Source organism: Acanthaster planci, linkage group LG18 (assembly GCF_054643075.1).
Source record: "Acanthaster planci isolate LZ-2023a linkage group LG18, COTS_SCS, whole genome shotgun sequence".
In the NCBI taxonomy this organism is placed as follows: Eukaryota; Metazoa; Echinodermata; class Asteroidea; order Valvatida; family Acanthasteridae; genus Acanthaster; species Acanthaster planci.
In genome coordinates, this window is record NC_141794.1 from 5,672,789 (window position 1) to 5,685,141 (window position 12,353).

Sequence of the window (12,353 nt, forward strand, 5' to 3'; positions counted from 1 at the left end):
TTCTGTTGTACCTTTTTTCTGCTGCTGATTTCTGCAAGGAAAGTACAGAAGTGCATCACTCAATGTTGTTCACATTCACTGTACATGTACCGTACATGTCAACAGAAGTGCATCACTCAATGTTGTTCACATTCACTGTACATGTACCGTACATGTCAACAGAAGTGCATCACTCAATGTTGTTCACATTCACTGTACATGTACCGTACATGTTAACAGAAGTGCATCACTCAATGTTGTTCACATTCACTGTACATGTACCGTACATGTCAACAGAAGTGCATCACTCAATGTTGTTCATATACACTGTACATGTTAAATCTGACTGATAGTTAAAGGAAAGTACAGAAATATACCACTCAATGTAATAATATACACTCAATGTATAAAGTAAATACATGTACATGTACAGTGCATGAAGTGTATACTGTACGTAAATTTATGTACAATGTACGAGCCCACTGTAGCCAAATCAATAAATTAAAATGCATGCACCGTACTGGTATAATACATGATCATTATTAACGCTTTCAGTTTGGTTTGTGGACTGACCAGACTATAAGGAACGAAAAAACAACAAAAAGCTTTCTAGGGATTGAGTTTTCGTTTTCAGGTCACTACGGTCACTTTCAACAGCAACGAGCTTTGTGATTATTAAATCACAGCATGAACAGGATACAGCATGAGTATTGTATATGATGAGAGAAAAATATGGCATAATGGGTGGATTTTTAAAAAGGGATTTCCTGCTTTTCTGAAAATTGGAATGTGAGAAACTGCCCTGAAAACTGGACACATGATTTAATATCAAATCCAAGAGAGTTGCACATACAGTACATGTACACTACCTGACAGGTACCCCCCCCACAATGCAGTCATACCATAAACATACTGTAAATGTCCATGTATGCAACTGTACTTTTGACCTGGTAAAGTGAGACACATTGATCAATATACAGCATACATAGATGCTCAAGTAGAACATTTCTCCCCTTACTATGTTGTAACGGGACTCAATGAAGTACCGACCAACAATCAAGATCTAAGCAGGCCACAGCATTAAATGGATTTCGGAAACAAATCTAATTTCCCAAATGGAAAGTGTCAAGAGAAGCAGAGATGGGTGTGTGGGCAACATATAGACATGTTTACATGATTGGATTAGATGACTTCGATACAATTCACCCCACCGTGTGTCCGACAATGGTACTGAAACACGCAGAGAGTACCTCGACCTCTCTGAAAGTGCACACAAAAACATGACTCTGGACGCTGCACAATGCACAACGTGCAGTGCATGCAATCACTCAACTTTACACGATTGAAAGCAAAGTAACAATGTGTGCGCAATCAAACGTACGGTACATCATAAAACTTTTCAGACTGGACTTAATTTCTACATTTTCCTGCTTTCTAATCTCCAAAGTCAATATGTGCTTCCCTGCATGATGGTGGCGCATTCCTGTCCCAATGTCTGAGGCACTGTTTGCAGCGGAGTAGAAAAAAGACTTTCCACCTCATTGTTACAAACATGCAAATGCACTTTTTTTTATTTCATTAGATGCAGACTGATGCAACAAAGGCTTCCTTGGAGATTTCATACACTCCCCTTTCTCTGCCTCCCTCTCGCTTTTCAACCGTAGTGCCATCCGTCCGTTCAATTTGTTCTATTCCAATACAAAAGGATGCTATTTCGGCCGAGCTGAATTTCATCTCGCTTCCTCCGTCTGGGATGAAATGCTATTCTTGTTTGCAATTCAAGAAACTCAAGACTTGCCTCTGCAAGTCACTCAACTATGCAGAGCCTTTCTTAATTACTACGAGTTCATTCAGCCTTCTGTCAATCAGATGTTTAAGTCTGAGAAAAGTGGGGGGCAGGGACCCATGCATCATTTGATTATGAACCCGGATCACTTGGAAATGGACTGTGGAATTGACAACATGCTGGCAAATTTCTAATGTCTGTGTGAACAACAGCAGGAGTTATGAAATCCGTTGGTGTGGTAAAAGAATCCAGCAGTGCAGTATGTTGTAATGATGTGTTTTGCCTTTCACAGAAATCATTTCAACAACACTCTAAAACAGTAAGAGCACTATCCGGTAACTTGCAAGAAAAAAAATTATGGACAGCCCTGCAGTCGATTCCTGTCACATGTAAATTAAGACACTGAGCCACTTTTTTAATTGTGCATTTGCATTTGGTTGTGACAAATACTGACAATGACAAGAAGTATAACCAAGGCTTTTGCATAGATTCAAACGGTAATCTCATATGGGTTCCATGCTGGGACATGACGTGGTATTTTACATGATATGCATGAAAACGATGTCCTTGTGGGCTACACACCACTACACTTGGAGACCCACAAATTACATGTAACTATCTCACAAACTATTTTCAATTCAAACTACACGTCTTTAAAATGCGTTGAGTCCTTAACAGTACTTCCTTGGGGTGTCAATGCCAACCTTATCAATAAAGGAAAAAAACGGGTGAATCTCCATAGTAACATCTTGGAAATTCATCATGAGTTGTCAACTGGTACTATCACAAATGAAGTATCTCACCTGGTCGTAGAAATAGAAGAAGGTGACTTTGTCCTTTTCCAGGAGTTCATGGTAGTCCTTGGGCAGGTAACGGATCCTCAACTCGTGCCTGTTGAGATAACGGAATATAACTCATGTCACACTGTCAAACCAACTGGGAATGCCACATTAAACCATGGATGTACGGTAAACCCTCAAGTTTGAAATGTGGTTATTTGTGCAAATTCTCAGGTTTAGTTTAAAATTGTTCATACAAATACATATACGGGTACAGTACCTTCAGGAAGTCTACCATTAAACAATGGAATCCCAAATCACATTGTACATATATACATAGCTCTCTACACTACAGCATTGTACATGTACAGTATGTTGAACTTGGTACCGATATGTACATAACACAATGTACGTATGTAACGTGAAGCTAAAACACGTCTTTCAGTGGCTTTGATATGAATAATACAACCTGAGCACATAATACTATTCAGTTCAGAATCCATGAAATTGCATGTTACCGGTAAGTTACCGATTTTTATTGGATGTACATTGTACATGTACGGTATGCATAAGGACTTCTCACTGTGCCTAAGCTACTACTATTCTTTGAACATCTGGAAATGATGTAATGCACATTTCAGAAATTCTTGTGCAATTTCCAGTCACCACTATGGTACATGCACCTCTGTATGCACGTGTGAAACACAACAGAAAGGCCACAGTGTGAATTTGACACTTTTATGACAGCCATCTGTATGACTTTGACAAACTGATAAGTCTCAATGGAGCCAAAGATCTACTTTGTGCATGTACGTGTGTAGACACCAGATTTAGCCCTCTCCTTGTCACATGTGCACATGCACAGAGGCATGTACCCCGTACCAGTCAAGTGCAAGACACACAGCCAATATTTCTTTGATTGATGCATCATCGTCTTTTTATTGGCTTTATAATAACTTGACAATAGTGGAGAGTCATTTCAGATAGGGCAATGCAGTCCATTCTCCGACGGATTACGGCGGTGGAGAGTTAATTGTGCTGCTGCTCTCTGTCCAACAGACTCAGATCAGAAACTTGACACTGGTGCTTCTCCCGAGAGAGAGAAAAATCCTGGAATATTATATACAGTGCAGCAATACACAATGTAGGAGGCGCATCGGTGTATCCACCACATATTGACAATGCCGTATATTTGAAGATGGGGATGTCATGCCGAGCAATCTCTGAGGCAGAGGCATGGAAAGTGGGAGGAAGTGCAAGATCGGACACCCCAGGTTTGACTAAGTAGGCAAAATGCAGCAACTGCACAGCTCTCTGCTAGTGCTACCATATGCACGTGTACTGAGACAGAGACCCCAACATACAGTGGTAATATATTACAGTATACCTTAGTGTCAAGTTACCAAAATAAACAGTCTGCGAAGTGTACATGTAAGTCAGAGTGTTCAGTTTAAAACAGAACACAGTGCTTTTTTAATTTTCATTGCCGACAGAAGTTCATGTGTGTTGGGCAGTGTGTACCTTAAAAGTGAACTTGTTTGCTGTGGTAAGTACAAGTATGCACATGAGAATATTTTTGAAGGTGCAAAGTGTTAAGTAATGCACTGCATAAATGTCAAAGGACCACTTCAACATTTCAACATGTCATTATCTATTTGGCAGCATTATAATTGAAGGTGACGATGCATACATGTACAAAAGGGAACATCAAACAGCAGTATGAAGAAAAAACAACGGAAATTTGGTAAAGTTCCATGTACCGGTACATTGGAACTTAATGTACATGCATGTGTATCTGTATGTACCCCCGGCAAACCATACCAACTGCCTATCCACCAGATCATCAGTCGTACAAAGTAGAATTGCATCATTTCTCAGGGTCTTTTGTGATGAGGTATACTGAAAGAATTCACAGCAAATCTCTACTATACACGTATGCATGTGGCATACTGTACATATGCATGTACAGTAAATGCACCGGTACATGTATGTGTGGGTAGGCGTTTGCTGAGTTGAAGGGTCAATTTAAGTCAGGACCGAATTGTGGGGACAAACATTGGTCTCCCGTGTTTCAATTCCTCCAAAATCTGTATTTCAACAACCCAAAAGTTCATGAAAAAAAAGAGGAGTACAAATTATTAATTTCTGTTAAGTTTAATTCCACCAATCAGACTACTCTATATATGTAGGTTCCTTTCATTCCATTCTTTTGGTTGTGTTCGTTCCTTTCATTGATACAACGGTCTGGTCCCCACAACTAAGGAACAACTACATGTACATGTACTGTTATGGTGAGCTGTTTGCAATCGCATGTATGAAGCCAAACCACGGTTCACAACCATACATAAAGCATGACATCTACGGTAGATACTCAACCAACCATAAAAACTTCACGTGTGAAATTAGGCTCCTATAACATTCAGGCTTTATTTTCCTTTTTAAAAAAAACTCCGTGCCCACAATTTCAACCCAGGATTCGAACCCACACCCCATGCATCAAAAACCATTTTGCTGTAACCGCTGGACTACTGCAATTCCCACAATTTGGCAGTGTTTTTACTGTTGATATACCGATGAATGGCTGCAATGCGAGTCTAAAACACATTGGACATGGGCAATACAAACACAACCACCGTGGTTTGGCTTCATACGTACATGTATGGTTGCATGGTTGCATACATGTATATATCTCGGTATGGTTACACCCTGCTTGTGCACGCACACAGTTTACTTTACAAATACGTTCTGAATTAAGAGAAATGCATTTTACATGTGCAGCATCACTTATACACATTTCACTGGAATGCTTGCAAGGTTTGCCGTACAAAGATCAGTCATCCTTTAATAATAATAATAATAATAAGAATAACACATTTCTTATATAGCGCATCACATAGCACATCTCGATGCGCTTCACAGTATCCTTTCTTATGTATGCTGTACAAAACATTACGCCAGTACTCTGGCCTTTCTACCTGCATGTACATACCGGTATGTACCACGTGTACCAAACTTGGACAAACTTGAACTCTCTGCAGCTGGCCATGTAGGCAGTCTACATGTACATGTGCCACATACATGTACCATACTATAGATGACTCAGCTACAGTCAACTCGGCCCCCTGTTGCACATGAGCATACGATAGACGTACCGTACATGTATGTACGTACAGTGTACGGGGGACAAGTGCAGGGCTGTTTTCCCCATACACACATATCTGTCAACGCCTGGGGAGGCAGCCCGGGAATGACTGGATGCCAAATCTGGGCGGCTAATGAAAATGCCGCATTTCTTTGTTTATTTATTTATTGCTGGAAACGTTCTGCCATTGGGAAAAAACAAGTCACTTTGGTGTTTGAGGGATAAACACATGTATCAGCAGCTTTGATTTGTTCTTCAATCACTCAAGGCAAACTGCATGTATAGCTGCTGGCTTGCGTATACATACATGTCCATGTATACAGTGTACCGGTATATTGTACACACATGTACACAGATCTACATTACACACACACGTTAGTCTAACTGACCAATATGCATTTACTGCAGGATGCACATCTGAACTGAATTGACATTTGAAGAAGGAAGATGACTTTGTACATGCAGAGCAAGTGTGCATGTGTGATCTGGTAGATTTGTACGAAGTCTTGGTGAATCACAATGACACATGGTGCACATTATTGACATGTAAGACTTCTACTCATCTGTGACTAATGCACTGTACACTTGCACTTCTGGTTCAAATAGTTGCTGACACTGTGGATCCATTTTGGTTAAAAATCTTTCTCTGAGTCACTCAGTGCCTTTGTTCTCTTTGGCTTTTATTTTTTCAAGATTTTATTCAGTTTTTTTTTTTTGGGGGGGGGAGACAGGTTAGAATAAGCCCAGGCAAGTTAAACGGCAATTTACATGTACCAGTACGTGTAGCACTGCAGTAAAAAAAATGTCAGAGGCTGAAAAAAAATGTGCATTTTTAACCAAACCTGACACTTTGGTAACCAGTTAAAAGTTGCAGGCTAGAACGGAACCTCATACAGTACAATGCTTCATAAACCTGATGCATTTATCTTTCACACAGAAACACAGCCTGGATTACTGACATCCGTCACCTGTATAGCTAGTCAGCTTGTCGCACGCAATAACATTCAATGACCTTGTTTCTTTGGTTGAAGTCCTTTTTCTTGGCACTGCTTACTGCCTGCAGACGTATGAAATGCACAACAGGTCTGCAAAGCAGAAATTGTGTATTTTGCTGTGGTATAAAAGTTGGTCAGAACTTTAAAGTTTACAAAGGTGTGACAGAAGGTTCAGCAAAACTTTGCTCAGAACTAAAGGAAAAAAATACAAAGAGGCTAATCTCTTTATTTCATCTCATTTCATCACTTGCCTGACAAGCACAGAACTCTCCTTTGGAAAACGCATGAACATATACTTGCTGATTTTTGCTGAGGAAGTAGAATTAGAGAATCAGAAGAAAACCCTTGTGGCAATGGAGAGAATCAACTCAACAACTCGTCTCACACAGTCTGGGCTGGGAATCGAACCCAGGACCACAGTGCAAGATGGGGAGTGTTTCACACACTAGCCGTCTGGGCCACCCAACTCAACAACTCTTCTCACATACAGTTCTGGGCTGGGAATCGAACCCAGGACCACAGTGTGAGATGGAAAGTGTTTCAAACACTAGCCGTCTGGGCTACCTGGTACCACTGTTGTAGTGAGACCACTTAAGACCTTCACAAGACCACACAACACCAGCACAAGACCAACACAAGACCTCAGTCTGAATTCAAGCCACAAGATATTCAAATGAACTACAACAAAAGCATTCCTTTGTCACTCTTCACCCTGTTACATGCACTTGTGTCTGGTCTTGTCATGGTCTACCGTCTTGTGATGGTCTTGTGATGGTCTCGACTACAACACTGCCTGGTACACAGTTAATTTGTGCTTTGCACATTCTGAACTTCCTTGCAGCAAAGCCATCAACATAAATCCTGATGCAGTAACACTGATTCTCAACCAGGCGTACTCTTGTCTAGTACCCAATGACCTAATAGCTACACTGCTATACTGACCTCCACTCCAATGCTGGGTGTATTCTCTCATACTTGTGCTTGATCTGACCAATGGTCAGGTCCCGGTGGAGCCAGTGGCACTCCTCCGAGTGGGTGTGTTGGAGGCGAATAGCAAAGCTGCTCTGGAAGGCTCTCTCGCCCCTGGCCAGCTTGGCCACAACCGCATGGATCACACTCTAGTAACAAAATAAAGTACAAGTTAACCAAAAGACAGACCTCACTGACTGCCATTTTGTGTAGGCGGCCTAAATTGGTAGAAAGTCCACCCATGCTTTGCCTCAAAACACACATTTTGTTTCATAGGTAACTGTCAAAATGCAAGGCATTTATACTTAATACTTAGTATATAGTTTAATATTTGAACCCAATTTTATAACTTTTTGTAAATGATTTTTTCTGGTTGTGTTCTTACAGCTAGCCATACAGTAAGTTTGTCAACCACGGTTGCACTTGTGATACAGACAAAAAGATCTATGCTGATCCTGCATAATTCATAGCTGCAGTAGCACCTCACCTGTACACAACAGTTGCAGTCCTTCACTGTGATAAGGGGATAGTTTCTTTTGTTACATGTAGGTATATTAGGACCGAGTTGTGGGATATCTGTCTGTCCCCAAAATGTTTTCAATTCCCACAAAAAAAGGGTGAAATAATGTGTATACACATACATGTATGTCCCCACAACTACGGAACAAATACCAGAATGTATGCCTTTTACACGCCTCTTACAGGGTACTGCAATTTACCTGAATGGGCACGAGTGTGGTACATGTACCATTTCACTATCTCTGTTTCTCTTCAAATAGGGCTACAGTGCAGTAGTGGTGCAGTGAAAATTTCAAACGATCATTACTTCGTGCTTTTAAGCACTACCATGCACTTTATATACAGGTACATGTACTTTTTTGTCAGAATCCAGTGTTATCTAGAAACCAATGCCATGTGGGGTGCACAAGATTTAGTAGATGAAGTGCTTTGTCAATTTACATAGGCTGGGCGGCGCACACAAAAGCTACATGTAGGTGGGGATTTTCGTGATATCCAGTAACTGAATTGCCTTTTAAATGTTGCATTATAAGAACTACATGTGTATGCACTGGTAATGTCCCATTGTCAATAAGATCAGGGATATCCCAACTCCCTTGGGTATGTGGAAAAAAATTCAAATTGGAGGATTGTATTTTTGGACAAGAAGAAGAATTCCTGTCAACTGACTAGTTGTTAATTAGTCATGTATGGGTATTACTCTCATTCACTTGTATAATCAGCCACATAATATTGGTACATGTACATGGTGTAGATTGGCAAAGCCACGATTCTTTGGGGACGGATTCAAACTTTGAAACCTTGATCATTATAGATGGGACAATTTACAAACTGTTGAGGTTTTGCCACTTAATATCAAGAAGTAACTCAGGAAATACTCCCCAAAATTCACGTCAAACTTGTAACCAAGTTGATGCTTTAAAATATGGTGTCAGTATATTTTCGTGTAACAACCACTCAACATAACTTCCAGCCAATGACAGTTGTTCAGTTGGAATGACAAAGAAGTCTCCTTTTGTTTTCTTTGGCTTAAACAAATATCCTTCTTGAGAAGGACACAGGAATCTAGCCTTGAAGTTGATCTGATTTAGCTCAACATGTGCACTTCCTATACATGTATACGTATCTTTGATACAAGTATGCAACTTTACCTAGCTATCCAGAGTTTTTTACAAAGAGGTTGGTGGTGGAAATTGGTTGCACGAAACCCACTGACCTGTCTCTTTATCAGCGAGGAAGAAGTGCTGAATGCCAAACCAATGCCATGATTTCTGAATCTATAGGTGATGCCTGTGTTTTACCACATCTGACTCATTTCTGCCGGTATCTGGGCACCCAAGGGCCCAACTGCTAATTGGTTCCAAGTTGGAGAACCACAGTTGAAAGTCTTTCAATTGCGCACTTGTAACTGTAATTTATGGCAGTAATTTACTGGAAACAATAACTCAACATATGTGCTGTGATGCCGTCCACTATCTACATGTAGATTACCTGTAATTCTAACCCTGTAAGGACCCAAAGATCGGTAATAATGGCATATGGTGGTGTTTATCTGTGACTAAGGTAGCCTTCCCCGCAGAAGGTCCCCAAAGTGCAAAAAACCAGCAGTGCAGAACCTGACAACCTGCGAACTTGTTGATGATGCCATGGGGACACTGAGCAGGACCCAATGTCATGCGCTGCTCTGTATACCATTTTACACTTACAGAGGTTCCAGCATCTTTGACCGAGACCGGTCAGTAGTAAGTACAGCAAATGGCATGCTTAGTTTGGAGGAAATATTTGCTTGCCGTTAACTTACTGACTTGCCAGTAACATGGAAATCTCTATGTGCGCACATGCATACTGAGCATACGTGTACACATGTAGCAACAATAGCAATGTTCACCATGAAATACATGTATGCTTTGCTTAGCAGCATTATGAAATTGGGTCCACGACACAAGCAATTTACCACCTGAGACCAGAGAAAAGCAAAGTCCTTTGGGACAGCCTGGCTGCAAATTCTCTTTGCTTCTCAGTTTCCATTTGGGGAAACGGTTTTGTAAAACACATGTGCCACAACGTTCCACGTACGCATACTAAAATCTTCCCAGCTGGATTTCGGATAAATTTAAAACTTGCAGGTGACAATAAGCGTGCCCACATGTAAGCCAGCCAATGCTACATGTACTGTGACGAAATCATCTTTACATTCTTGATCTCTAACCTCAGACCCACATCTGAGGTCTAAATATATCAAACCTGGATTGAACTCCTGAACTACAATATTTGAGCCCCAGTTTGTTGACAATTTTAAATCAGGTCTGAACTCAATTTAGTAAAGGCAATTTTTTATGAACCATATTTCGGCCGATATACATGTACGTATATATAAAAGCATACTCAATATAATTCATTGAACAGCCTTGGACATATTTCAATTTCTGTTGCTTTTTTTATGAGCTTATGTACCGTTTTTAAACAAACAATATCCTTTGTCATAGCAATGTTCGATGGATCTGGATTGGCAGTATACAAACTACATGTAACTACATCAGAATCTCATCAACTGAAACCAACTGAGTCAAATGTGTATAAACAACAAATGCTTGAGGAAAGCATTATAATTACTAATGTAAAGCAACATTCATTATACCGGTAGATCTGCAGTGTTTGGATTCCAAACCAATCTGGGCTCACACATTTATGTCCACAAGCAGGTCACCTTATAACCACCACCACCCTGGGTCACTCACACAGCCAATGTACCTTGATATCAGTTGTCTCCATGCATTTGACGGAGTTGAAGCTCCCGTTGGGCTGAAAGATCTTCAGCGTCAGCTTCTCGGCTCCCCTGTTGAAGGACGCCATAGTGAGGGCGCCCTCTTGTCATCTATCAGTAGGTGCGAAACTTGGTCGTGTCAGCCACTAGACAGGAGGTTGTGGCAGGAGAGAACCTGAAGCGGGAACAGCAAAATAAATCACTACAAATATTTCACAGCGATTAATTATCACGACCAGGAAAATATCTAGAGAACAGACCGAATACAGTAACACTGAGCAAGAATGCACACGTATGGTACATACATGTATGCACTAATACATGTATGTACATGTACGGTAGCCTGCTATCCTGTGAGAACCATGCAGAAACTGCGCTCTTGTAAAAAAGATCCAAATCTTCCCACTGAATATGATTTTTTACGCACCAAAAGGGATCAAAACTTAATCAGCAGTCAAATATGAAAAATTTTAAAAATATGCAAGTACAGTAGGTTTACTAGCCAAAATATCGTGCGGCATACACACTTGTGACTTGATAAGCTGATCTCAGCTGTTTTGCTCTTTCTTATCTAGTACCTGTACTCAGAGTTAATACAAAAGAGCGCACACCACAACAATGCCAGACCACATTGAGGCCTCTCACACGTAAAGTCAGCATCCTTTACTGAGCACACGCCGGTCCAATGTTAGGGCAGTACAGATGTTCGATCGTTCATTGAATATTCCAATATTTATTTTCAAAACTGATTATTTGGAGGTGACAGGCAACAGAATTCAAAAACGGCAAAATTCAATCATTCGGTTACGAAGTTGCATTCTCAAAGCATATTTCAAGATGTTATAAGTAGTCTTATGGGCAGCTTCCGTAAATGCGTAATGCCGAACAGTAAGGATCATAAATTTATTTTTTTTCTTCAAAATTTTGATTTTTTACTTTGTGTAAAATTCTGTGCATTTGGCTTCTGCTCTTGAAGGAATAATAATCAATTGTTTGAGCTGACTCAGCCTTATTCAACTTTATGCCCAACATCACAATCCAACAGCATACACAGATCCTAAGCATCGTACGGTACATGTATGCGTACAGTATCAAGACTGCGATTCGATGTACATGTACATGCAGGTCTTGTCCCCTCTTTGGTCACAGTGGCATCCCCACCCTCCCCTTCCCCCCATCTAACAAGCCCTTCACCCAACCATCTGATGCCATCATATCAGTGGGCAGCAGTCTGGAAGAAGGCCGCTGGTTGCCCTCACACTGCATGGCCATTTAAGGCAGACAACAGATGCTGTGTAGCTATTACCAAATGATGATTGGAACTCTTGTGCTTGACCAAAGAAGCAGAAGGTCATCGTAAACCTGGGATGGTTAAACACAGCAGCAGACATGCCCAGCAATATTCTCTGTTTCAAGGGTA

The 12,353-nt window shown here is 40.7% G+C and overlaps 1 protein-coding gene across 9 annotated transcripts in view; it reads right to left on the bottom strand.

Annotated features, from left to right (window-relative positions):
* The window catches only part of ptk2 (protein tyrosine kinase 2), a 64,597-nt gene that overhangs the window by 43,040 nt on the left and 9,204 nt on the right, over positions 1-12,353 (bottom strand). For all 9 annotated transcript variants that reach the window (XM_087148412.1, XM_087148411.1, XM_022241394.2 and 6 more), the window contains 3 exons: positions 10,921-11,108; positions 7,624-7,799; positions 2,569-2,656 (listed from right to left, as the gene is read on the bottom strand). In XM_087148412.1, the coding sequence (XP_087004538.1) occupies positions 2,569-2,656; positions 7,624-7,799; positions 10,921-11,022 (366 nt within the window). In that variant the 5' untranslated portion in view covers positions 11,023-11,108. The remainder of the gene's footprint in view (positions 1-2,568; positions 2,657-7,623; positions 7,800-10,920; positions 11,109-12,353) is intronic.